The 26,519-nt window shown below is 47.0% G+C and overlaps 1 protein-coding gene across 2 annotated transcripts in view; it reads right to left on the bottom strand.

Annotated features, from left to right (window-relative positions):
• Window positions 1-26,519, bottom strand: part of AFF4 (ALF transcription elongation factor 4) — a 1,482,962-nt gene that overhangs the window by 520,193 nt on the left and 936,250 nt on the right. For both annotated transcript variants that reach the window (XM_069652488.1, XM_069652489.1), the window contains exon 12: window positions 17,320-17,482. In XM_069652488.1, the coding sequence (XP_069508589.1) occupies window positions 17,320-17,482 (163 nt within the window). The remainder of the gene's footprint in view (window positions 1-17,319; window positions 17,483-26,519) is intronic.

The following is a 26,519-nucleotide window of genomic DNA, read 5'->3' as shown; positions in this document are numbered from 1 at the left end:
GGAGCTTGAGGCTCGATTAAAAGAAAAAATGAGAAAAATCTCCTGAAAAAGCGCGAAAACGCAGTAAAAGCTCGAGCGCTAAAACACAAGGACTCCCAACACTTGAACGTGCGGTAAAAACCTGAGGATGGCTTCCAGGGGATGGGCTTAGGTAGAGGGCAGTCATTGGCTGGGGGCAGTATGACCCAGAGATCAGTGATTGGTTACTACTAAGAAAGACAGATCAGAAACAAAACTGATACTGATTTTTTCTTTACCGAGGATTCCCGGCCTGACGACGGGGAATATTCATGAGCATGTGAATCCATGCCAGACCCCATGCTGGAGAAGTACTATAACACATTATATGTAATCACAGTTATAAAAACAACACTATACTTGAAGGTACACAGACCAAAGTATAAACCTTATTTGGAACACCCAACAGTAGTTCAAGGGAAGTCAAACCTTTTCATACACATTCATTATAGGTCACACCTATTCTTGGGGAGTAAAAACCAGTGGTTACTTTCACAATTACTTTCAGTAATGCCAGGGCAGTAAAAGCTACCAGCTGTTCAATCTCAGTACAAATCACATAATCAGTGAACTGGACAGTAAGCATTTTGTCAATAGTGCAACACTTATTCTAGGTACAGTAAAAACCTATAGCTACTTTTTGATAACACACAGTTATACTGGTTGAGTAAAACCTAAGGATGCAATATTCAATTACAGGTGCTTCTGAGATCAGTGAAACACAGATTGAGATGAGCAGTAACTCTGGTAACTTATTTTTGGATGGCACACAGCTAACTCAAGGTAAGTAAAACCCACATACTTTTATAATCTCACAAGGGTATGCAGGTAAAATCTTTCCCAGCTATACAAGTACCTTATGTATGACTTCTGAGGGACAGTTAGTACCAAAGACTCTGAGTCAGTCTACAAAACCACAGGGAAAGCAAAATCCAATGTTACGGTTAGGTAGAATTCTCAGAAATGTGCTAATTCATATCTACCTTAGAGACCCCCAGCACTTTTGCTGGACTCTAGGATTTTTGATTTTTTAACCTGGACAGAGTGAGCCCCTTCTTCCCACTCTCTTGTATTTTACTGTGATTTAAACTCCGTTTCTCCATAGGCATCATCTTTTTACATTGCGACACATAGCAGCTTCAGTGCAGTGGCACATGGAAGTCTTTCAGATTTCCCAAAGGTTTAGATACCTTCTCTTGGATAAACTACCGTTTCCAAGAGCAGTAAAGGGAAATTGACTTTACTTACAATTGTAACTTTCTAGACCCAGTACACACTATCTCACTATAGGGTGCAAGAGGGGTTACTTGGTATCCCCTTTTGTTTAGTTTCTCAGGTAACAATGTTACGTTACCCTTTCTACAATTAATGGCCGGTGGCACTTTTGACTACCATTGGGAGTTTTTACTGCGGGCTGCGTTCACAGCTGCAGTAAAGCACCCATGGGTGCCCATTTTGTTAAAATGGCCCCAGTGGTTCCCTCTCTGCCCCCCATTTCTTGCTGGAAAGTTCCTTCTTGAGATTTACTCTGCGCGTCAAAGCAGGTTTGGTCCCTTTGTTAGTTTTTTGGAGGGATTCATGAGTGAAGCCTGCCTCTGGCTCCAATATGTCTGGCAGGGGCAGGAAGTGAGGGAGTTGCCCGAAACTCCCTGTGCTTAACCCCCTTTGGTTATAGGGATGCACCCAAAGGTGATTGGCCGACCGGCTGTCCGGCAAGGACAGCCACCCTGCTGTGTGATTGACAGCTAGGCTGGAACGAATGGAAGAAACCTGCATAAAAGACTAGGATTTTTGGCTTGTAAGGCAGAGTCGACCACTGGACGAAGGAATCCGAAGAAGACCTTGGAAGAGCCACCTGCTGCAACTCCTGGACCGTTGGTTTGCCCGGTGAAGCCCTGAAACTCCGAATTCACCTCAACTAGAGAAGACCTGCAAGGACGACTTCTCCCCTTGTGTTGGTGGGACCAATCAACTCCAAAGTGAACTCGTTTGGACATCCTCTCGAAGCTGGCTGTACTTTCACTGCTGCTGCAGAAACCAAAGTGCCAGGCAGAGGAACAGCAAATCGAGTAGATTGCTTTTAAGTCGGACCCGAGCACTAGGAAGATCCTCGGACTTCCCTGGTGCAGGACTGACCAAGCCTGAGCCACCTCAACAGAGTGCTGGACCCTAGAAGCAAGGAAAGTCTGAAGTGGTATCTGAGAAACTGTCATGATGCCTACCTCTAAGGAGCCAGGCCGGGCCCAGCAACCCCAGAGGCAGACATCATTTTCCCCAGGGAAGTCTCAGCGGGCCCAAGTCGGGGCCCTTTGGACTCAGTCCTGGCGCCTTAGGCGCCAGGCTCATAGCGGACCCCAGTCCTGGCGCCTTAGGCGCTAGGCTCATAGAAGAGGATATGTGTTTAAGTGCTTGGGTGCACACTTACCTGATGCAGACCTTGCTGCTTCATCCAGGCCCTCTTGAGGCCTGAATGGGACTACTTAACCTGTAGGACTACTTCACCACACGGGTGTGGTCGGGGAAGGATACATACCTGATTGGTGGAAGGATACATACCAGGAACTTCTTCCAAGGCTATTTAAACCCCACCCGAACAGCCACACATGCTTCGCGTTGTTCTGCACCTAGCAGCTGGACGCTCACCGTGTCAGCTCCTGCATCCTGACTTCAGCCACGCCTGCCAGCACCCTGGAACACCTGCAAGGGGAGAAAGGAAGAGAATAGGAGAAGAAAAGCCCTTACCTGCTAAATCTGCATCCCGGAGTCATTTCTCCAACGGCCCTGAAAAGGAAGACATCATTTTAAAAGGCATTTCGTTTCGATCGCTGCAGCACTGCATTTTACTCACCTTTGCAAGGCGCTTCCATCTTCAGCAGCGATCTTCCGGATTCAGCTACGCCCCGGCGCCTAGAGGAAAAAAAGACAAGAACAAAGGTGAGAGGGAGAAAAGGAATAAGGAAAGCTCAGTTTCCTTTTAAGTCTTACCTGTTGGATTATTCCCACTGCATTTCGGGTCCTGCCGCTTCCTAGCATCTCCGGACCCCGGCCCCTATGGGGAAAAAAGACAAAGACATTGAAAGAGCGAATGCAAAGACATTACCTGAGCGCTCATCCAGAACTGTTTCACTACGGGTCGGCGCCATATCTCCGGCACTCTGAACCCCTGCCCCTAAGGGGAAAAAGACATAAGCATTAGCGCTTGCTGCAATTAGACAACGAACATTACTATTAAGCTTGAACTTTTGAACAGAACTTTTACAGCGCCTTACCTGAACAGTCAAGCTTACCTGAACTCCCATCAATCCTCAATCCAGTGAAGTAACTGGATTTCAACGCGCCCCTGCATCAGAAGCAGGATGGAGAGCTCATCCTTCCAAACCCTAGGGTGAGGCTTCACGGGGAATCGTGGAGGAGGTATCGTGGAGGGTTGGAAGGGAGTGGGAGGCTTGAGCATTGTTCCACAGTTGGTAATACTCCCTTTTCACGCACAGGAGGGTATCCAACGAGCCAGGGAAGCCAGAATAGAGGGGCCCTTCCTGCCCATCTTCAGAGTTCCGCGCCTTCGACGCCGCGCCTCCGTGGGAACCAGGTGAGCGTTACAGAAACGCAGTGTTGCTATTTGCGGTTAGGCACGAGTAGCTGAAACGCAGAAGTGCCACTGAATTGAAGTTTGCCCTTTGCTGTCGCCGACCATCCCGTTGTGTTGCAGAAGTCTCCAGACATCCTCCCTCTTGTCCCCACAACGGAGGCACAGGAATAACAGGATATGCAGACCCAAACAGGAACAAAAGCCAGCTGGAACCATTTCTTCTAACCAAAGGTCCTGTAAAGTCTAAGAGAACCTACCTCTTGTCTGGTAGCCTTACTTGTTCTCAGTTGAGACCTGTCTTGGTTGCTTCTGTAGAGTTGCTTGCATCTTCTACACCTCACAAGCCTCCCAGCCTGTGGCCCTACTTTGATTCTACTTTTTCTACAAAGACTTCTAAAACATAAGACTTTTACTTATCTACAAGAAGTGCTTCAGCTCACCTAGACTTTTGTCCAACAAACATTGGCTGGCCAGGCTCCCTGAAGGACGCTTCTCTCCTCCGATTGTGTGTTTTTACCCTTCTTCAAGGAAAGGGTTAACTTACTTTGCCTTGGGGGGTTAAAAAGTACTTACCTGCTTAAGAATATTTGTGTGATCTTTTGTCTTATTCTAAAACCTCATTAATTTGACACCCATTTTAGTACTGCTCTAAATGTACCAGTGAAATATTAATGTCCACAGGTTCGTAGCTATTTAAGTCACCCGAGGGTGTAGGGAGCGTCTGTGTGCCAGCCAAAAGGGGTAGTTGCTGATTTAGACAAACTACAAGTGTGTATTTTGGAGTGTATTTGTATGTTACTATTATATTGCCCCTTCTGAAGAACGCTTATTCAAACTGACTGTTAAATTAATAATTGTTTAATCAAGAAAACTTGAGTTTAAGTGTTTATTCGGATACTTATCACTGTGAATCTCTGTATAACCACCCTACTGCTCACATTGACCCCTATTGAGATAAGCCGGGCTGCTCAGCCACACTACCAACCTGTGTAGTAAAGACTTATGCCAAAGGTTGGGTTCCTATTGCCAGAAGGTCAAGGTTGTTGAAGTGCACCCAAAGGGCAGTGCTCCAAATCTTGCCTAAGAGTTACACTTTACTGAATGACTCAAGGTTATTCTAGGTAATCAACAACCGAATACAGACTTATTCTGGACAGGATAGCAGCAAGTCAGGGGAAGAAAGACCCAGTTGGGTCACACACATACAATTATCCTAACAGGAATAATCTGGTGAAACCAACACATTACTTTTGGGAAGAGGCACAACCTAGTCACAGGTGAATAATATACCTTCACATCTACTTTCTTTTAGAATGGCAACACGGTTTCTAAGTAAAGAAAGATTCTAACCATACTTTTAACAATAGTGCCTCACACATCCATGGTAAGTAAGAACTTTTGTAACAGTTCACCCTGAGAGTTACAGTTCCCAACCAACTATTTTACAAGTAACTTTTTTTTAATATACATTTTTATTGTCATTTCTAATTCCCATCACATACATTGCATAATAGAGAGCATAAGAGGTTGGGTACATATTCTGGCAGACATGCAGAGTTACAGTGTGTATGAACCGCCGCAAAAGTGTCCGAGTCGGCTTTCAGTCACTCTGCGTCTAAACACTTATTTTATTTTCTAGGCAAAAGCCCCAATCCATTAAAAGTGGTCCCTTTATTCTTGGAGCATGATTGTTCTCAGTGGCAGAAGGGCGGTTACTAGGGACTAGTGACCAACAGACCGTGTCAGAATAGGTTCTTAAATAGCAAAAGTCAGAGTTCCTTAGGAAGACTGAGAAAACAGGCGAGTACTTTACTTCTTGGGTTAGAAGAGGACCCAGGGGGTTCACACCCTAGCAGAATTCTAGCAGTGGGACTGGATGCACTGGACGAAAGGCCTCAGCTTCACTGTTAGGGAGAATTCTCTGTAAAGGCTAATTTCCCAAACCTAGTGAGTCCCCCAGCAGCTTTGCTGGATTTTTTGGGGTTTATTTCTTCTCCTGCTAAGAGTGAGACACTTTTTCTCCCACTCTTAGACATGATTTGAGGTGTTCCTTTGACTTTGTATGTGTTCTATGGGCTCCTTTTCCCCATAGGGTTTCATGTGTTTTTGATATGTGGGTTACACAGCACCCTCTGTGCGGTAACCCAGGGGTGTCGTAGCAACCCCCAAACATAGACTCCATACCCTGGGACTGACTACTGTCTCCCAGGGCATGTAGTGTCACCATTGGCTTTACGAGTCTCAAATTGTAAACAGAACCAGTACAAACCATCATATTGTGGACGTACTGGTCGGGTAAATTCGATTGCCCCGGGGTCTGTTCGAGGGGGCACTGTCCAGTTCCCCCCCGACCAAGTTTTGGCTGGTGGCAGTGGATACTACTTTTTATATTCGACCGTGAATATATTCCCATGGGATTTTCCCATTGTTCGAGGCTACCAGTTTTTAAAATAGCCTCGAACATACCGCAGGTTTATTAAATTAATATAAATACACCGGTTGGTATTTTTTGCCGAAACTTGGTTCCAAAATGGCATTTGTGTTCGCTTCTGTGACTCCAACCCAAGTCAAGCCCTTTGTTCCACTTTTTGGCGGGCTTCTCCACAGAAGCCTCCCAAAAGTGGGGCCACTCTGTCTGGGTACCACAGGAGGTGCGGGAGGGGGTTTAGGCATCCTGGACTGAGTTGCCTCGGCAACTCAAGTCGCACTCTTGTGTGATTGGCCCAAGTGGTGAGCCGCCCGGCTCACCACTCAGCATGTTTGAGTGACAGCTAGGCTGAATTAATGGGGGTTTTCTGCATAAAAGCAGGGCTTTGGGGACTGGAACTTCAGAAGTCGCCACAGGACCTAAAGAATCCGAGGAGGGAGAAGCCGAGCCGACCTGCAACGACAACACCACCGGTGGAGCCCTGCTGAACCGTCTCACCACTTTTCCCGACGACAGAGGAGATCTCCAGTCCGGAGAGTATTCTTCCTTTGACTGGTGGGGATAACCAGTTTGCCCGTCTTTTCGCCTTCCTGGACCATCTCGTGGCCGCCTTGCCCATGCCAAGCACCCCGGCAACCGGAATACCACGGTTTACCACTACCGCGAAGAAAAGGGTAGTACCTTGTAACCGGGAAACTCTGCGGCTGGTTTCTTCCCTGGCAGTGCAGCGACCTTCATCTTTCCTCCACGTCGAGACCTCCTCTTCCTCTGGACGAAACACCGACTTGCACCCGCTGCCAGGAACAACTTCACCCGCTGAAGCGTTCTTCCCATTTCAGGTACTGTGCCCCGCCTGGCTTCCTTGCGACAGATCGTTCGGGGTGACAGTAAATCCTTGACTTTCTAACCTGGGTTAGCCTGGGGCCTGTTAACTAACTTTTCCTGACTTGATCTCAATCTTTTGTGAACTATTTACAAAGACTCTTTGGGCATAACCCTACTGTGTGATCCTGGACACATTTCGCTTGCTCTCTCTAAGAGTGGGCCTGGCATTTGAACTTCCTTGCTCTACAGTAGACTTTGCCTAACCTGCCTCACTGTGGTTCTTTGAAAAGTATTGAGATTTGTGTGCTTTCATAACTCTGCCTTTTTTCCTCCCTTTTTAAATAACTTACTAGAGTGCCATCTTATGTTAAGCGCTCCCCTCTGTCTGAAAATAAGTGGTGTTTCTCACCAAGACTTGTCTAATAAGTAATTAGGGTTGTATATATATAATAGTGACTGTGTTGAATTTACTTACCTCTTTTTGTGCTAGTGTAATTTACAAGTGTGTCTTATTTAATTATATACTTTTTACACCAAAGCTCTGGTCAGTGTTTGCGTGTGCTACTGTATCTCTGTACCTATTGTGTATACTCTATATACTGCCTAACTCATCTTGAGAGAAGTCTGACTGCTCAGCCACAGCTACCAGGTAAATCGGGGTGGTACAGACTGCTACCAATTGGGTTTACTGCCAACCACCTGTAGTCCTAAATCTTTTGCAGTGGTCCCTAAGGGAACTGCACAGGTTTCTGCCTAACATTCACAGAAAACACCCCACAGCTACACAGAAATCCTAAGAGACTTCAGATAAGTACATACCCAAGCCAACACAGTACCTCAGCATTGGAGAAGATTTTGCAGAAGAGGACTTCAGGATCTGTATCCAAATACCCGGTCAGTGGATTCCTTGTTGTGGTGACTGAAAACAAGACCTCAGAAGGAGCTTTGCAACAGGGATCAATTGAGAAGGATCTATGCAAGGTTTTCCTTGCGGCTAAATGGAGTTCTGCATATTTGGTGCCTTTTCAAGGAGCACAGAAGTAGAAAGAAAATTGCGGCTGAATTCTCATCTTTACAAAGGTCCAGCACTCTGTTGAGGGGACTTTTCGGACTCGATTCGTGTCTCTGGAGATCCACCAGGATGCCCACGAAGTTTCAGCGAGATTCGGAAGACTGTGCAATGCACAGTGGCTTGACTTCCCAGGGTATTGGGGTTTTGCAGCAACGCAAGTGTAAGCGAGAATTCTCAGACATTTGCTAATTCCCTCCACCTTAGAGACCCCCAGCAACTTAGCTGGATTTTGAGGGCTTGATTTTTTTTTTTACCTGGAGAGAGTGACCCTATTCCCACTCCCTCATGTATTTTAATGTGATTTTGTACACTGTTTCTTTTGATTATGGCAAACTCCATAGGCATCATCTTTTACATTGGGTCACACAGCACCCTCCGTGCAGTGGCCCAGGGAAGTCTTTCAGATTTCCCAAAGATTTAAATACCTTCTCTTGGATAAACTACCGTTTCCAAGAGCAGTAAAGGGAAATTGACTTTACTTACATCTGTAACTTTCTAGACCCAGCGCACACTATCTTCAATAGGGTGCTGGAGGGGTTACCTAGTATCCCCTTTGTCTAGCTTCTCATGTAAACATTTTTATGTTACCCTTTTCTCACTGAATGGCTGTCGGCAGTGGTATAGTTTTAACTACTGTGGTGTGCATTTACCGCGGGCTGCGTTCGCAAATGCAGAAAATCACCCAAGGGTGCCATTTTTGTCAAAAATGGCCCGGTCTTCTTTTTTCACCATTTCTTTGTGGAAAGGTCCTTCTTGAAATTTACTCTGCGTGCCAAACCAGGTTTGGACCCATTGTTCGCTCTGCCTTTGGCGGGATTCACAAGTGAAGCCCACATCTGGCTCCAGGGTGTCTGGGGTAGGCAGGAAGTGAGGGAGGTGCCCATAACTCCCTGTGCTTAGTCTCCTAGGAGACCCAAATATGCTCTGTGGTGATTGGCCAGCTGACTGTCCGGCAAGGACAGCCACCCTGCTGGGTGAGTGACAGCTAGGCTGGAATGAAAGGGAGAGAACTGAATAAAAGGCGAGTCGTTTGGCTTGGAATTCAGAGTCGACCACTGGAAGAAAGACCCGAAGAAGAACTTGAAGAGGACACCTGCTGCAACTCATTGACTGTTGGTTTGCTGGTGAAGCCCTGCTGCAGTGGCAAAACGCCATGTTCGCATCGACAGAGAAACCCCTGCAAGGACGACTTCTACCCATGAGTTGGCGGGCCCAATCAACTCCAATGAAAGCCACCTGCACATCCATCTCAGAGCTGGTTGAATTTCCACAGAGTTGCTGCTGGAAACCGTATAGAGAGAAACACCAGATTGTGTGCGTTGCTTATAAGCTGGCCAAGAGATCCAGGAAGATCCTCCGGACACCCAGGAAGCAGGACTGACCAAGCCCGAGCCCCCGCAACAGAGTGCGGGACCCCAGAAGCAAGGAAAGTCCATCTCGACAGCCAGGAACCACAGTGTTGCTATTTGCAGTAGACGTGAGGAGCTGAAACACTGAACAGCCACTGAAAGTAAAGTTTGCTGGTTGTGAGTTTTGACCATCCCAGTGCATTGCAGGAGTCCCCCGACGTCCTCCCTCTTGTCCCCAGGACCGAGGCCCAAGAACAGTGAGACCTGCAGAGCTGCACAGGAACAGGAGTCATCTGCTGCATCTTTTCTTCATCTTTAAAAGGTACTGTACAAAGTCTGAGAGAACTTACCTCTTGCTGTAGAGTTGCTTGCATCTTCTACTACTCACAAGTCTAATCAGCTTGTGGCCCAACATTTGATTCTTCTTTTCTTCAAAGACTTCTAAAACATTGTGCAAAGACTTTTCCATTTACCTACCAGAGGTGTTTCATCCCATATAAGACTTTTGCCCTTTGGCTTTGCCGGTCGCAGCAACGCGTGGGATGGCTCAAAATGCAGGTCTTCTTGATTCTAGTGGGTCTCACCAGGCTCTGCATCAGGTTCGTCATTTTTTCAGAGCCCCCAGGTCGATTGGAAAGAAGGGCTACAGCAGGCTCTCGTTACACAGCAGGCTCTCCAGTAGCTGTAAATCGTTTCAGTCGCTTTTCCTTCATCATCCTCTTCGGTTTTGGTTCCAGTGGTCGACTTGTCTTCAGCTTCCAGGTTTCGCAGTATTTAACAGGAACTACAGCACAACTTCTGAATTCTCTCCCTGCATTTTACAAGAAGGGGCGGTCTGGTTGTCTTATCAGGACAGGCAGCCCCCCACTGGGATTTGTCCCCATTCAGGCAAGGATGAAGACAAAGGGCTGTGGGGTTTTGGACTCTTCCCTCGCTTTCTGCCTTCCAGTGTTCTTAAGGTGTCATGCTCCCTTTTTCGGTTTCAAGGGCCTCATCTACCGCTTTCCCAAACAGGTTGGATTCTTCCACGGGTTTGTTTATTAGTGACGCTTGCATCTCTGGCTTAAATGCATAGTTCCGCAGCCAACCATGTCTTTAGGAGGGTGCCCTAAGCCAGGGATCGGCCACCCGTTTCTACGGAATCCAAAGTATTCTTAAGAATGCTCTGGTTCACCTGTCTGCTTTCAGAGACAGTGGAGAGGAGTCTAGTATATAGAGGTTCACGAACCTCTTGTATGCCTTCCTGTAGTGAAGCCCACTGGGCATCGGCGCAGTTGGCCAACAAGTTATTGTTGTTGGCAATGCGCGTGGAGAAGGAGGCCGCAACCGTGATTCTTTTTCCCAGGCCGTAAAGTCGTTCACCCTCCTTATCAGGGGGTGCCTCGCCAGTTGACAAAGGGACCCCTGCCCGCTTTTGTGTAGTAGTCACTACAAGTGAATCTGGAGTGGAATGACCTCTGATAGACAGAGGGTCTAATGGTGAAGGGCGAAAGAGTTTTTCTATTCATGGGTTGACACCTCTTGTGAGAGCAGGTGTAGATAAGGATGGAGCCAGACGTTTCTTAAATGAATTAAGGAGGGGGATGGCCTGGCTGGCCGGAGGTTTTTCCTTATGGACATCTTCCATGAAGTCAGCTTCGGGTACCGCCTCATCCATAGCAATCTTACAAAGATCAGGTGGTTTACGTAACATTACGTTAAAAGTCAATTGATCATCCACTGGCAATGGTTGTTGCCTAGTGGGAGTGGACTGGGGAGAGTACAAGGACAGGACATCAAGGTCGATGATCCAGAGATTGCCATGGTTGGGGGTCACCCCCATCTGGGCTTTCTTCCCAGCCCTTTATGGGCTCATGCATGTCCTCAGGATTGATGAAGTCTTCATCCTGAGTATCAGCTTGAATCTCATCCTCTGTTAAACCGTAATTGTATATATCCTCTTCTAAAGAGGGGTCAAAAAGTCTTGGCAACTTAGCTTTGGGGTCCATAGGGCTCTCCTCCTTTGGCCTCCTTGGTGTGGGTTGTTCTTAACGAGAAACAAACCTGTCCAGCCTTTCCATGCAATTTTCAAATGTTTCTCTAGTCCAAACCGAGGACCTAGAGTGGTCTAGAGGTGGAAAAGTGTCTTGATCGTGTTCATCCGTCGAAAAGCGTCGAGATTTTCGTCTCATTGCCGAGAATAATCCTCCGCCCCCAGAGAACACCTCTTGGGGCACCGACAGAGGCGAGACGTCTCTGTGCTTCTCTTTCGATTTATGGGTGGGTTCTGGTACTCCCCCACCTTAGGCCATCTTTGGACCTCGACGGGTCCCTGGGCCTTTCCGTGGGCCTCAGCGCCTCTCGGGCCTGCCGCTTCTGGGAATTGGTAGCGACAATCCTGGCTAAGCTTCAGCTTGCAGGGGTATCTTTTTCACCAGTGTTGGGGCCTTGTCCTCAACGGCTGTCTTTTTCGGCGGTGCCAGGGCCTTGTCTTCAACGGGTGCCTTTTCGGCAGAACCGGAACACTATCTTCGCCGGACGCCTTCTTGCGATGCGTCTCAGCGGAACCTGATATATTGGGGGTAGCGCACTTAGACTTCGATTGCCCGGTGGCTAGGCGCAGTTGCGGCTGTAGGAAGGGCTGCCGAACCCGACGATCGGCGGGTGCCGCCGGGGCTTCCGGTGTACCTGTTGGCGCTGAAGTCTTCTTCGACCTGGCCGAAGACTGACTAGGGGTTGTGTGCTTTGTGCTGTGTACATGTTCCTCTATGTCGCTGGGGTGTGACTTCCCCATAGCCGTGCCTATGGGGGCCGGGGACAGACTATGCGGAGCGCGAGCGTTCCGTCGAAAGGTCAACAACCTCCGGTTCGGAGGTATGCTCGTCACTCTCGCCATTGACACATTTGGTGGCTGCGGCAGCGGGAGAAAATTCGGCCTTCGACATACCGTAGGCCGCCCACCGCTTGACTCTACGCTCCTTTAAAGTCTTAGAACGGAGGAGCTTACAAGTCGCACAGCCTTCCTCTTTGTGATCGAGTGGTAAGCACCGGTCACACCGTCTCTGCCCGTCTTTCCAAGAGAATATGCTCCTACAATTAGGGCAAAACCTAAATGGAGTCCTCTCCATAGCTGAGGATGGTTAGAGTGACGAAGACCTAAAGGAAAAGAGGAAGGAAAGACATTCTCAATCTGTATAGAAATGTCCACCCTGACCCCACTCTCCCTACTGTGTAGGCCGGCGGAGGGCCCGGCCACGTGGTCGGCAGCGCTGACTGGATCACCGTTCGTCGAGTTCTTCAAGGTCTTCAGCAGAGGTCTATAACAGCTGTCGAAATAAGGAACGGATAGGGTGATATGGTTTTATTTTGTATAATTATTCGACCAAAGGTCGATGGGACAATAAGCAAAGTCTTTTACGAGCTCCGCATCAAGGTGACCAGTATGCTGGGTGGAAAAAACAATCCGAGGGACCTGGACGCGTGCAGGCTTTTGGATACACTACACGTCACGTAGGGATAGTGTTGCGGGCACGCCCATGTCGCCGTCCCCTTTCGATTCTCGAAAGACCAGATGCAATACTCCGCGTTTACCACTAGATGTCAGACTATATGCACAGCACGTGATTCTAAGCAGATTAACAAACATCAGAAACTATATTACAATAGGGTGCTGGAGGGGTTACTAAGTATCCGTTTTGTCTAGTTTTTCATGTACCATTTTTATGTTACCCTTTTTACAATTAATGGCTGGTGGCAGTGCACCTTTTACTACCATTATGTGTTTTTACCGCAGGCTGCGTTTACAGCCACGGTAAGGCACCCAGGGGTGCCCATTTCGTCAAAATGGCCCAGTATTCTTTTTTCGCCATTTCTTGTTGGAAAGGTCCTTCTTGAGATTTACCAGGTTTGGTCCCATTGTTCATTTTGTCTTCGGCGGGATTCACAAGTGAAGCCCACCTCTGGCTCAAATATGTCTGGCAGGGGCAGGAAGTGAGGGAGGTGCCCGAAACTCCCTGTACTTAATCCCCTTAGTTACAGGAACGCAGCCAGAGGTGATTGGCCAGCCGGCTGGCAAGGACAGCTACCTTGCTGCGTGATAGACAGCTAGGCTAGAATGAATGGGAGAACGATGTATAAAAGGCAAGGCTTTTTGCTTGGAAGGCAGAGTTGACCACTGGACGAAGGAATCCGAAGAAGAACTTTGAAGAGACGCCAGCTGCAAATCATGGTTTGCCCGGTCAAGCCCTGTAGCTGTGCTCAAGCGCCGAATTCACCTCGACTGGAGAAGTCCTGCAAGGACAACTTCTCACTTTGAGTTGGCGGGACCAATCAACTCCAAAGTAAGCCCGTATGAACATCCTCCCGAAACTGGCTGTACTTTCACTGCTGTTGCTGCTGGAACCGAAGTGCCAGGGAGAGGAAAACCAGATTGGGTGCGTTGCTTTTATTTCGGACCCGTGCACCAGGAAGATCCTCCGGACTTCCCTGAAGCAAGACTGACCAAGCCTGAGCCACCTCAACAGAGTGCTGGACCCCAGATGCAAGGAAAGTCCAGACTGGTATCCGAGAACAGCAGTGTTGCTATTTGCTGTCAGACACAAGGAGCTGAACCACTGAAGAACCGCTGAATTGAAGTTTGCCCATTGCTGCTGCTGACCTTCACGTTGCAGAGCAGGAGTCCCCAGATGTCCTCCTTCTTGGCCCCACAACTGAGGCTCAGGAACAACAGGATCTGCAGAGCTGTACACGACAGAAGTCAGCTGGAACCATTTCTTCTAACCAAGGGAACTTGCCTCTTGTTGTGTAGCCTTACTTGCTTTGCTCTCAGTTGAGAACGGTCTTGGTTACCTTGCAGAGTTGCTAAAGCTTTGCCTCGCACAAGCCTCCGAGCTTGTGGCCCTTCAAGTGTTCTATTTTCTATAAACATTTCTAAAAACACTGTGCAAGGCTTCTTACGTACCTTCAAAGAAGATCTTCAGCTCCCCTAGACATTGTTCAAACAACATTGGCTGTCCTGGCTCCCGAGTGACTCCTCTATACCTCGGACATTGTGCTTCGGCCTTTCTCCCAGGAAAGGCTTAATTTTACTCTGCATTGTAAGGTTTTAAAGGTACTTACCCATTTGTGAATTATTTGTTAACCTTTGTTTTATTCCCCTCTTCTATCTTTTACAACAAACTCAGTATTGCCCTAAATGTACCAGTGATAAATCAATGTCCACACTGTCCTAGCTATTTAAGTCACCTGAGGTTGCAGGACATGTTTGTGTGCCATCCCCAATGGGTATCATCTGATTTAGAGAAACCAAGAGTGTGTTTTGAAGTGTATTTTAACTGTTACATATATTGCTCCCTTCTGAAGAAGGCTTATACAACTGACTGTGATATACATTAATAATGGTTTTATCAAGAAACCTTGAGTGCAAGTGTTTATTTGAATAACTGCTACTGTGAAACTATGTCACAACATAACTGCTCACACTGACCCCTCTTGAGACGAGCCTGGCTGCTCAGCCACATTTGCCAGGAGGTCAAGGTTATTGTAGTGCACCCACAGGGTACTGCATACAATCCTGCCTAACAAAAATGTATTTAAACATTAAGAGAAGTCCAGGGGACTTCTCAGTGGCACTGCACAAAAGGTGCTGTATGTCACAATGCAAAAAGCAGATGCCTATAGAGTTTACCATACTCAATTAAACAGTAAGAAACCAAAATACTAGTCAGAAAAACACATGGGGGAATGAAGGGAATAAAGTCCCATTCACTCAGGAGTAGAAATTAAATAGCCAAGAGTCCAGCAAAAGTGCTGGGGGTCTCTTATGTTAAAGGGAATTGGCACAGAAATGAAAATATTCAACACATCTTACCCAACATGGTCCTCTGCGTTTATGTATACATGAAGTATCCCCACCCGTATCATGAGGAATGGCTTTGCCAGACTGTACATTGACCCTACTGTGTCCTTTGTGTTCTGTTCACCTGATGTAGCCCCCGTACCATGAGGCGAGGCTCTGCCAGACTGGGCACCTACCTTACTTTGTCCTTTGTGTACTGTACACCCCTGTGCCATCAGGCATGGCTCTGCCAGGTTATGCTTTTCTAGAACCACTGCATGCACATTGTAACATTTGTTTGCATTGTCAGGTACTTTGGAGAATGGCATTTCACAGTCGCTGTAATCAGCGCCCTGTTGTGCAAGGGTTTGGTATGCTGCTATTAATGTAAAAATAAATAAATAGTAGCCAAACGCGGTAGAGCTAAATAAAAGTACAGTAAAAATAGAGCAAACGTAACTGCTGCCACAGGCTTGTCTTTAGGCACATTTAAAAGTAACCAAAAAATCCTCTGAGTGTAGTATGAGGTGATGTAAAAGTATCCCCATTGCACTGCACTGTAAAGTGCTGTGTGCAACATGAAAATGTTACCCAGACAGATAACAAAATCAAAAGACTGAGGGAAACAGTTTCCCAGTACTGACAGAAAAGACTAGCCAGTTTCCTGATAACAAATGAGCAAAAGGACAGTGTAGTGAAGCTGAAGGCTCCACTTCACTGCAGAAAGTCAGGACAAAGTTGCAAAAACAAAAGTCAGTAGAATATGGAGGGAATCATGCTAAAAGGGAAAATTTTCTAACAGAGGCCCCTCACCAACAGCCTATATTCAGCCCAGTGATGTTCAGACCAGTTCGGTCGCTGGCTGAAACCGGAACCAGCAGAGCTAGCGGTCATAGATATCAAAAAAGAAAACTGCACCGGCAACCCCAGACCACCAATACCACAACCTAAAATGAGCTATCCTGAATGGAAACTACTTCCTAGGGGTTGTCTCTCTTGATTGGGCCTCAAACGGCTGGTTTGCATACCTGTGGGCCACTGGATCCAATTCAATAATTTGGGGCATCACCATCTTCCCTGGAGATTCCATTGCCACATCTTTAGGTTGTGGATACCTGAGCACAGGAATTCTGTTTGGAGGTCTCTTTAAATGACAAGGACAGACAGTTGCCCTCTTCCTTTGCAGGAAACCTACTTGTGATACATTACTGCAGTATCACTGACTAAAGCACTTTCTACCACATTGAACCCATTGTTCCCAATGCAAGAGTTCAGACTAACTTCAAATTCCCTCAAAGTCAAGAAAACCTGGTTGCTTACCTTGAACTTAGTTTAACTCTTAGTCTTAGGTTAGGGTTGAACTCAGGTTAGTTACTGGGTACCAGTGCTGCATCATCATTTTATAAGGTCTGTGATGTCATCTGTCTTGATATTGTTTAACTCACATTAGGTCATTGTAACAGTACGTGTGTCTAACTGTTTTAAGTATGAGTGCACATATTGAACACCTAATGTGGATGTATATATATGTTTTTGCATACTTGTATGCTAGATTAAGGCCTATATGTTGCTAGATAAGTGTACCTACCTGTGTTGACATTCTATTGCTTGACAAACGATGTATATTACAATAAATGCACTTCACACCAAGCACCTGATCTCCTTTGTCCAAGCCTTCGTGCTCAGGCATGTTAGTAGCTAAGAGTTTGGTTAGGCGATTCAAAGAAAAATAATCTGAATACAAAAAGGTCAACAAGGGAGGAGCAAATAACCATAAATATGGTTTCCTTCGGCATGCAAAGATTACCATTCTGCTTTTAACTAATCTGCATGACAGCTTTGCAGGTTAACTGCTTGTCCCATTGTGGTACAATTCACAACGGGGAGGGGGTGGTGGTGTTCTGTGAAAGCCTACCATATACCATAATATCAGAAAACTTACTTCCAAAATAGTGGTATGCAGAACTACTATAATGATTAAAGGGGCAGCAAATACAGGTTTCTTATTACAAGAAAGTGTAACTTTGACAATCAGAAACATTCAACTATTGTATACCCAATTCGCTATAATGTTTGTACATTTAGAAATCATTGTTATTCAAAATGGCAGTTTACAAATATCACTTCACAGCAAACAGGTACCTGGAAATACATCAATTTATTCGCAACAGCATTGTCACCTTTAGAGTCACAAGCTTACTTTGATAAGGCACTAGATTTTACCTCAGGCGAAGCACCACGTGATGGTTCATTAGCCTCGCTGTCACTGGAACTGCTTTCACTCTCAGAGTCTGACCCAGAGCTGCTTTCTGAGCCACTACGGCTGCTAGATTCATCCCTGGAATTCTCTGCTCCTTCGCTATTGTGCTGTGATGGCTCAGAGTGACTGAAAGAGAAAGAGCACCAGTATGTTTTAAAGCATCACTTTTATAAAAGATTTTTCTTTTTGAAACATTTCCTCGGTTGACTGCAATGGAATCCCCAGGTATTTGTGCTTTCGCTTGAACCCTGTACTGACTTTTGAGATTTGTGAAGTCATTTTGCTTTTCCTCCTTCTCTGAAGTTAGGGAGAATTCTCATGAATGTGCTAATTCCCTTCACCTTAGAGACCCCGCAGCAACTTTGCTGGATTTTTGAGGACTTGATTTTTTACCTGGAAAGAGTGAGCCTTTTTCACACTCTCATGTATTTTAATGTGTGTGTTTTCACTGGTGTTCTTGGATTATGAGGTTTTAAAGAACTCCAAAGGCATCATCTTTTCATATGTTACACAGCACCCTCCAGTGCACAAACACAGGGATGTCTTTTACACTTCCCAAAGGTTTAAATTCCTTCTCTGGGATAAACTACTGTTTCCCAGAGAATGTAAAGTGAAATTGACTTTACTAGTCTTTCCAAATTCCTAGACCTCGCACAAACCATCTTACAATGGAGTGCTGGAGGGGGTTACATAGTATAATATTCATATAGCAGTCAAATGCTCCCCTTTCCTATTGAAAAGGCTGGTGGCAGTGGTTTTACAATGAACTACCATGATTTTTCCCGACCGCGAACATCGGTAGCTAAAAATCACGGCAGCCATGTTTTTCAAGATGGCGCCTTAAACCCCTTTGTTTAAACAGGTCCCGGTCTTCTTTTTTCATCATTTCTTTTTGGAAAGGTCCTTCTAGTGTTTGTCACTGCGCGCCAAACCAAGTTTGGTCTCTTTGTTCGTATGTCTTTGGCGGACTTCAGGACTGAAGACCGCCTCTGGCGTCTGAGTGTCTGGGGTGGGTAGGAAGTGAGGGAGGTGCCCGAAACTCCCTGTGCTTAGTCTCCTAGGAGACCCAAATGCACTCTGGCTTGATTGGCTGGCTGACTGTCCAGCAAGGACAGCCACCCAGCTGATTAAGTGACAGCTAGGCTGGAATGAAAGGCAGAAAACGGTTTAAAGGCGAGTCTCTTGGACTGGAAAGCAGAGTCGGCGACTGGAACGAAAGAACCGAAGAAGTGCTGGAAGAGGACGGCTGCTGCAACTCCTGGACCGTTGATTTGCCCGGTGAAACACAGCTGCAGGTGCGAATTGCCAAGTTTATCTCAACAGAGAAGCCCCTTCAAGGACGACTTTTTCCTTTGAGTTGGTGGGACCAATCAACTCGTAAGCCACCTGCACACCATTCTCAAGGCTGGTTAGGATTAACCAGGGAGAGGGACACCAGCTTGTGTGCTTGAATCTACAGCTACTGGAACTGAAGTGACTCCATCTTATTTGCTTTTTCGACGAATCCGTGCATTGCAGGAGTCCCCCGACGTCCTCCCTCTTGTCCCCATGACTGAGACTCAGGAACAGTGCGACCTGCAGGAACTGCCAGGAACCAACGACTTCAGCTGCATTTATTTCTTCATACTTCGTTCTTCGTACTGAGCCAACCCGATTGAGAGAACGCCACTCTTGCAGTGAAATTTTGTGAAACTTTCCCAACTTGCAGGCCTAATCAGCTTGTGACCCCACACACAATTGTTTTTCGCCTAAACTACTACTGAGAACTTTTGCAAAGACTTTACCGTTTGATTCCAGAACTGCTCTTTCCTATCCAGAACACTAGCCCATTGACTTTGGCCTGGCCTATTCATTTGAATTGAACTCTTCTGTTGAACTGAAACTATTTGCGCTATTTAATAAGTACATGTGATCTATTCTACTTGCTTTTGTCCCATTTGGTCACTTCTAGGTAACTGAACTGCATTTGGCTCGTATTTCAGGGGAGCTCAAACTGTCTCAAAAGTTTAGAGTTTTGTATTGAAGTGGATTGGTATATAATATTAAGTTGTCTTCTACTAGTCAAATGTTTTCTAAATGATTGTGTAATAAATTAATAAGTGTAAAACTTGAAGCGTAAGTGTCTCCTTGAACCACTGTGATTGAAGGTCCTCTGTGTAACTACTTGTACTGCTCACATTCACTCTTGAGATAAGCTTGGCTGCTCAGCTCGCTACCAAAAACTGTGTGGCACAGACTTATACCAAAGGTTGGCTTGGCTAACAATTGTAGTCCTAATTGTGTGCAGTGGTACTGCATGCAATTCTACCTAACACTGAACTTCCTTATGTTGGGGACACCAGTCAGCCCATATAGTTACAAGTGCAGAGGGATTGTCCACTGTGCGAGATTCCTGTCCTGTTTTAATGTAGCACATGTCACATTACAGTGAAGTGCCGCAGTTGAACTGTAACCCCTTTTCTTTTCTGTTGAATCTTTTTTTTAACCTTTTTGATGTGGTCCAAATTGTTTTTTTCATTACACTTAGGTGCACATTTATATTGCTGCATAATGTCTCTTTCAGTATACAACAGGCTATGCGGCTGTCTGCATTTTCTTAGGCATCTATTATTTTTTGGCATTCTTGTTTGTCCAGTAAGGTACTACATTTGGCAGAATACAGCTTGGATTCCCAGCCAAAGTGAAAGTATGTGTAACCGGGATGGTTATGAGGGATAAGGCCTTTCCGAAACACACATTCCTGTCTGGGGATGTCAATTGCTGGGAAGATGCGAGTCCAGAGAGGGTCCAGGATTCAAAAGCTGTTTGGAAAGATTTTGTTTTTGCAACTTCTCCTCCGTAGCTTCTCTTTTTGCTCAGTTTTTGATCCTGTCCTGACTTTTTGAAATGAAGTAAAGGTCTTCAGCTTCATTTCCCTGGCCTTTTGTTCATATGTTATGGGGAAACAGATCAGTCCTTCAGCATATCTACACTGGGAAACTGTTTCCCTTTTGATTTCTTGTATTTTTATAATGGCATACAGCATCTGACAAGGAGGATACTTTTTTATCCCCCTCCCCCTCCGTTGCCCCGCGATGTCTGTTGATGTCACCTCACACCCCCTCTGATGCCCCGCAATGTCTGTTGATGTCCCCCCCAACCCCTCCACTGCCCCAGGATGTCTGTTGATGTCCTGTTAGGCAAGATTGTGTGCAGTACCCTTTGGGTTCACTACAAAAAACACTAAACTCCTGGCAATAGGAACAAGTCTGTAGTACACAGGTTGGTAGCGTGTTGAGCAGCCAGGCTCATCTCAAGAGGGGTCAATGTGAGCTGTAGGGGGAGTTACACAGAGATTCACAGAGACAGGTATTCAAATAAACTCTTACACACAAGGTTCGTGATTAAACATTTATTAATTTAACAGTCAGTTGGAGTAAGCCTTCTTCAGAAGGGTAATAATATAGTAACACACAAATACACTCCAAAATACACACCCTTAGTTTCACTTAATCAATAAGTACCAATTTGGGATGTACCTTTGGTTAGAAGAAAAGGGGCTTTGGCTGGCTTCGGTTCCTGTGCAGATCTGCAGATCCTGTGTTCCTGGGCCTCAGTCGTTGGGACAAGAGGGAGGACGTCTGGAGGATTCCTGTACTGCAACAGGACGGTTAGCAACAGAAAAGGGCCAATTGCTAATCTGTGGCACTTCGCGGTTTCAACTCCTCGCGTCTCAGCAAAAAGCAACATTGCAGAATCTTGGTTGGAGTGATGGGCTTGCCTTGCATCTGTGGTCCAGCACTTTGTTGAGGTAGCTCAGGCCCGGTCAGTCCTGCATCCTCGGAGTCAAGAGGATCTTCCTGCAGCTCTTGGCCAACTTAAAAGCAACGCACACGATGTGTTGTTCCTCTCCTGAGCTCTACCGTTTCCAGCAGCAACGGCAGTGGAAATTCAAACAGCTCCAAGTGCATGTCCAGGTGTCTTACTTTGGAGTTGATTGGTCCCACCAACTGAAGGGGAGAAGTCCTTGCAGGGCTTCCCTAGTCGCGGCGAATTCGAAGCTTCAGCACAGCAGCAGGGCTTCACCGGGCAAACCAACGGTCCAGGAGTTGCAGCAGGCGTGTCATCCAAGTTCTTCTTCGGATTCCTTCAGCCAGTGGTCAACTCTGTATTCCAAACCAAAAAGGCTCGCCTTTTATGCAGGTTTCTCCCATTCATTCCAGCCTGTCAGTCAGTCACCCAGCAGGGTGGCTGTCCTTGCCGGACAGCCAGCCAGCCAATCACCTAGGAGTACCTTCATGTCGGCTATGAGACTAAGCAAAGGGAGATTCGGGCACCTCCCTTGCTTCCTGCCCCCGCCATATACCCTGGAGTCAGAGGCGGGCTTCAATCGTGAACCTGCCAAAGACAAAACAAACAAAGGGATCGAACCTGGTTTGGAGCACAGAGTAAATCTCAAGAAGGACCTTTCCACAAAGAAATGGCGAAAAAAGAAGACCGGGCCATTTTGACAAAAATGGCACTCTTGGGTGCTTTACTGCAGCTGAGAACGCAGCCTGTGGTAAAAGCACACCACCGTACTTAAAAGTAAACCACTGCCACCAGCCATTAATTGAGGAAAGGGTAACATTACATTTTTACATGAGAAGCTAGACAAAGGGGATATTAAGTCACCCCTCCAGCATCCTATTGTAAGATAGTGTGTGCTGGGTCTAGGAAGTTAAAAGTGTAAGTAAAGTCAATTTCACTTCACGGCTCTTGGAAACAGTAGTTTATCCAAGAGAAGGTATTTAAACCTTGGGGAAATCTGAAAGACTTCCATGTACCACTGCACTGAAGGTGCTGTGTGACATTTTAAAATATGCCTATGGAGTTTGTCAGACTCCACAACCAAAAGAAACACGAGTCCTCAAAATCCAACAAAGTTGCTCAGGGTCTCTAAGGTAGAGAAGAATTAGCACTTTTCAGAGAATTCTCCCCAATGGCTGTACAGCCACCTTGAGATGGAAGCCTTGGACAAGACATTCTCATGGTTCACAAAATTATAAATGACTCACTGTAGTGACTAACAATCTTATTCCTTAGTCCCCTTTTCTTTATACTGTATGGGCGTCCCTTCCAAGGGACGGACGACAGAACCTTTTTCATCAGAAAAAACCTTACCCCCCCCCTTTAAATTAGATGTGTCGACAAAAGATTAACATTGCCTAATGACACCAGATCTATTAGGGGAGAGGATGGTGGGCGTATGGAGAAAAGGGGACCAAGTACGTTAGTCACTACGGTGAGTAACTTATAATTACTCTTACGTCCAGTCCCCTTTCCTCCATACGGCATGGGCGATTACAACTGAATGTAACCGCAGGGTGGAGAGGAGACGCTCCTTAAGCAAATAAGTTTCCAAGAACCACCTGTCCGAAAGCCGTGTCTGATATAGAGCCGGCGTCCAAACATGAGTGCTTGCAGACAGCCGAAGGGGTGGCCCATATGGCCGTCTTGCTTATGACTTGCCAGGGGACATGCCGCTGGAATGCGATGGCCATTGCCTTGGCTCTGACCACGTGGGCGTGCATGTTGGCCGGCAGTGACTTATGCTGTCCCTCGTAAGCTTCTTTGATGGCTGAGACCATCCAACGGGCTATGGAGGCTTTGGAGGCCCGATACCCCGGTCTTGATCCACCGAAGGTGACGAACATTACGGCCGAATTACGGAAGTCCTTGGTCCTATCCAAGTAGAATTACAGGGCCCGCCTGAGATCGAGGCAGTGCAGAACTCTGTGCCTCGTCCTTAGGCCCTGCAAAAAACGTAGGCAGCACCATTTCCTCGTTCAGATGGAATGCGTAAGGCACCTTGGGAAGGAATGCTGGGTGTGTCCGCAGGACTACTTTATCCTTGTGAAACGTAGTGTAGAGCTCCGAGGCAACCTGCGCCTGGATTTCACTGACTGTGCAAGCCGAGGTGAGGCCGACTAGCAAGGCCGTCTTAATGGTGACCAGACTGATGTCCGCAGATGCCATTGGCTCAAATGGTTTGTGTGCCAGGTCCCTCAAAACTATGTTAAGGTCCCACACAGGATGTGGCATCTTGATGGGTGGGTTGAGTCTGGCGAGTCCCATCAAATGCTTCTTTACAACCGGGTTGGAAGAGGAGAACACCTCTTCCTCTGAGTTTCTGTAGACCCCAATGGCTGCCAAGTACGTGCAGCAAGTCTACCTGCCCACCCAAGTGGGTGAGGTGCGCCGAGAAGGAGAGCATGTCGTCCAACTTGCATGTGAGGGGGTTGATATCCTTAGAGACTGCCCAGTGCAGAACCTGGTCCATTTGCTCTTCTACTGGGCTCTGGTAGCTTTGATCCTAGGTCCCCGAAAGATCTCTAGATTAGCCTGGGAGAGCCTGAGGTACCCTAGCATGATATGCTCAGGAACCACACTGAGGGCTAGCTTCTGTGGTGCAGGGTGGATGACTGTTAGGCAGAAACCTGTGCAGTTCCCTTTGGGACCACTGCAAAAGATTTAGGACTACAGGTGGTTGGCAGTAAACCCAATTGGTAGCTGTCTGTACCACCCAGATTTACCTGGTAGCTGTGGCTGAGCAGTCAGACTTCTCTCAAGATGAGTTAGGCAGTATATAGAGTATACACAATAGGTACAGAGATTCAGTAGCACAAGCAAACACTGAGCAGAGCTTTGGTGTAAAAAGTATATAATTATTTATTTAAAGACACACTTGTAAATTACACTAGCACAAAAGGAAGTAAGTAAATTCAACACACAGTCACTATTATATATATACAATCCTGATTACTTATTAGACAAGTCTTAATGAGAAACACCACTTATTTTCAGACAGTGGTGAGCGCTTAACATAAGATGGCACTCTAATAAGTTATAGAAAACGGGAGGGAAAATGCAAAGTTATGAAAGCACACAATTTCAATACTTTTCAAAGAACCACAGTGAGGCAGGTTAGGCAAAGTCTACTGGAGAGCAAGGAAGTTCAAATGCCAGGCCCACTCTTAGAGAGAGCAAGTGAAATGTGTTCAGGATCACACAGTGGGGTTATGCCCAAAGAGTCTTTGTAGCTAGTTCATAAAAGATTGAGATCAAGTCAGGAAAAGTTAGTTAACAGGCCCCAGGTAAACCCAGGTTAGAAAGTCGAGGATTTACTATCACCCCGAACAATCTGTCGCAAGGGAAGCCAGGCGGGACACAGTACCTGAAATGGGAAGAACACTCCAGCGGGGGCAGTTGTTCCTGGCAGTGGGTGCAAGTCGGTGTTTCGTCCAGAGGAAGAGGAGGTCTCGACGTGGAGGAAAGATGAAGGTCGCTGCACTGCCAGGGAAAAAACCAGCCGCAGAGTTCTCCGGTTACAAGGTACTACCCTTTTCTTCGCAGTAGTGGTAAAACGTGGTGTTCCGGTTGCCGGGGTGCTTGGCACAGGCAAAGCGGCCACGAGATGGTCCAGGAAGGGGAAAAGACGGGCAAACTGGTTATCCCTACTAGTCAAAGGAAGAAGACTCTCCGGACTGGAGATCTCCTCTGTCGTCGGTTAAAGTGGTGAGACGGTTCAGCAGGGCTCCACCAGTGGGGTCGTCGTTGCAGGTCGGCTCAGCTTCTCCCTCCTCAGATTCTTTAGGTCCTGTGGCGACTTCTGAAGTTCCAGTCCCCAAAGCCCTGCTTTTATGCAGAAAACCCCCATTCATTCCGCCTAGCGGTCACTCAAACATGCTAAGTGGTGAGCCGGGCGGCTCACCACTTAGGCCAATCACACAAGAGTGCGACTTGAGTTGCCGAGGCAACTCAGTCCAGGGTGCCTAAACCCCCTCCCACACCCCCTGTGGTACCCAGACAGAGTGGCACCACTTTTGGAGGCTTCTGTGGAGAAGCCTGCCAAAAAGTGGAACAAAGGGATCGACTTGGGTTGGAGTCACAGAAGCGAACACAAACGCCATTTTGGAACCAAGTTTCGGCAAAAAATACTAACCGGTGAATTTATATTAATTTAATAAACCGGCAGTATGTTCGAGGTTATATTAAAAAGTGGTAGCCTTGAACAATGGGAAAATCCCATAGGAATATATTCACGGTCGAATATAAAAAGTAGTATCCACTGCCACCAGCCAAAACTCGGTCGGGGGGACTGGACAGTGCCCCCTCGAACAACAGACCCCGGGGCAATCGAATTGCCCCGACCAGTACGTCCACAATATGATGGTTTGTACTGGTTCTGTTCACAATTTGAGACTAGTAAAGCCAATGGTGACTTTACATGCCCTGGGAGACAGTAGTCAGTCCCAGGGTATGGAGTCTATGTTTGGGGGTCGCTACGACACCCCTGGGTTACTGCACGGAGGGTGCTGTGTAACCCACATATCAAAAACACATGAAACCCTATGGGGTAAAGGACACCATAGAACACATACAAAGTCAAAGGAACACCTCAAATCAGGTCTAAGAGTGGGAGAAAAAGAGGCTCACTTTAAGCAGGAGAAAAAAATAAACCCCAAAAAAATCCAGCAAAGCTGCTGGGGGACTCACTAGGTTTGGGAAATTAGCCTTTACAGAGAATTCTCCCTAACAAAGACCCTGCCCCCTTGTTCCGCCAGAAGATGTGCAGGGCCCGTCTGAAGACGAATGGGTGGTCTCTCCGAGAGTCTGAGTAGCTCCGAGAACCATGGCCTGGCTGGCCACCATGGAGCTATTAGAATGACACTGAGGTGACCAGACTCCTTTATCTTGCATATCACCCTGTGCAACAGCAGTGTGGGATGAAGGGCGTATGCCGTTCCACTGAATCTGCAATGCGTCGCCCAGGGGCCCTGTCCCTACGAGGAGGCAAACTGTTGGCACTTCCTGTTGTCCCGGGTGGCAAAGAGGTCCACCTGGGGGTGACCCCATCTGCTGAAGATCTCCTGCAGCACGAGGTCGTTCAATTGCCACTTGCAATTGTCCGCTCCAGTCTGCTGAGCCTGTCCGCCTCCAGGTTGGATTCCACCGGAAGGCGGACGGTCATGATGTAGATGTTGTTCTCCAGGGCCCATTCCCAGATGCTGATCGCAAGCCTGCACAGTGGAAGTGATCTGGTACCCTCCCCCGCTTGTTGACGTAGAACATGCTGGTTGAGTTGTCTGTCTGAATGAGGACGACCTTGCCCTCTATAACTGGAAGGAAGGCTCCGAGAGCT

Source organism: Ambystoma mexicanum, chromosome 3p (genome assembly GCF_040938575.1).
Source record: "Ambystoma mexicanum isolate Mex_15411 chromosome 3p, UKY_AmexF1_1, whole genome shotgun sequence".
In the NCBI taxonomy this organism is placed as follows: domain Eukaryota; kingdom Metazoa; phylum Chordata; class Amphibia; order Caudata; family Ambystomatidae; genus Ambystoma; species Ambystoma mexicanum.
This window is presented reverse-complemented; position numbering and strand designations above follow the sequence as displayed.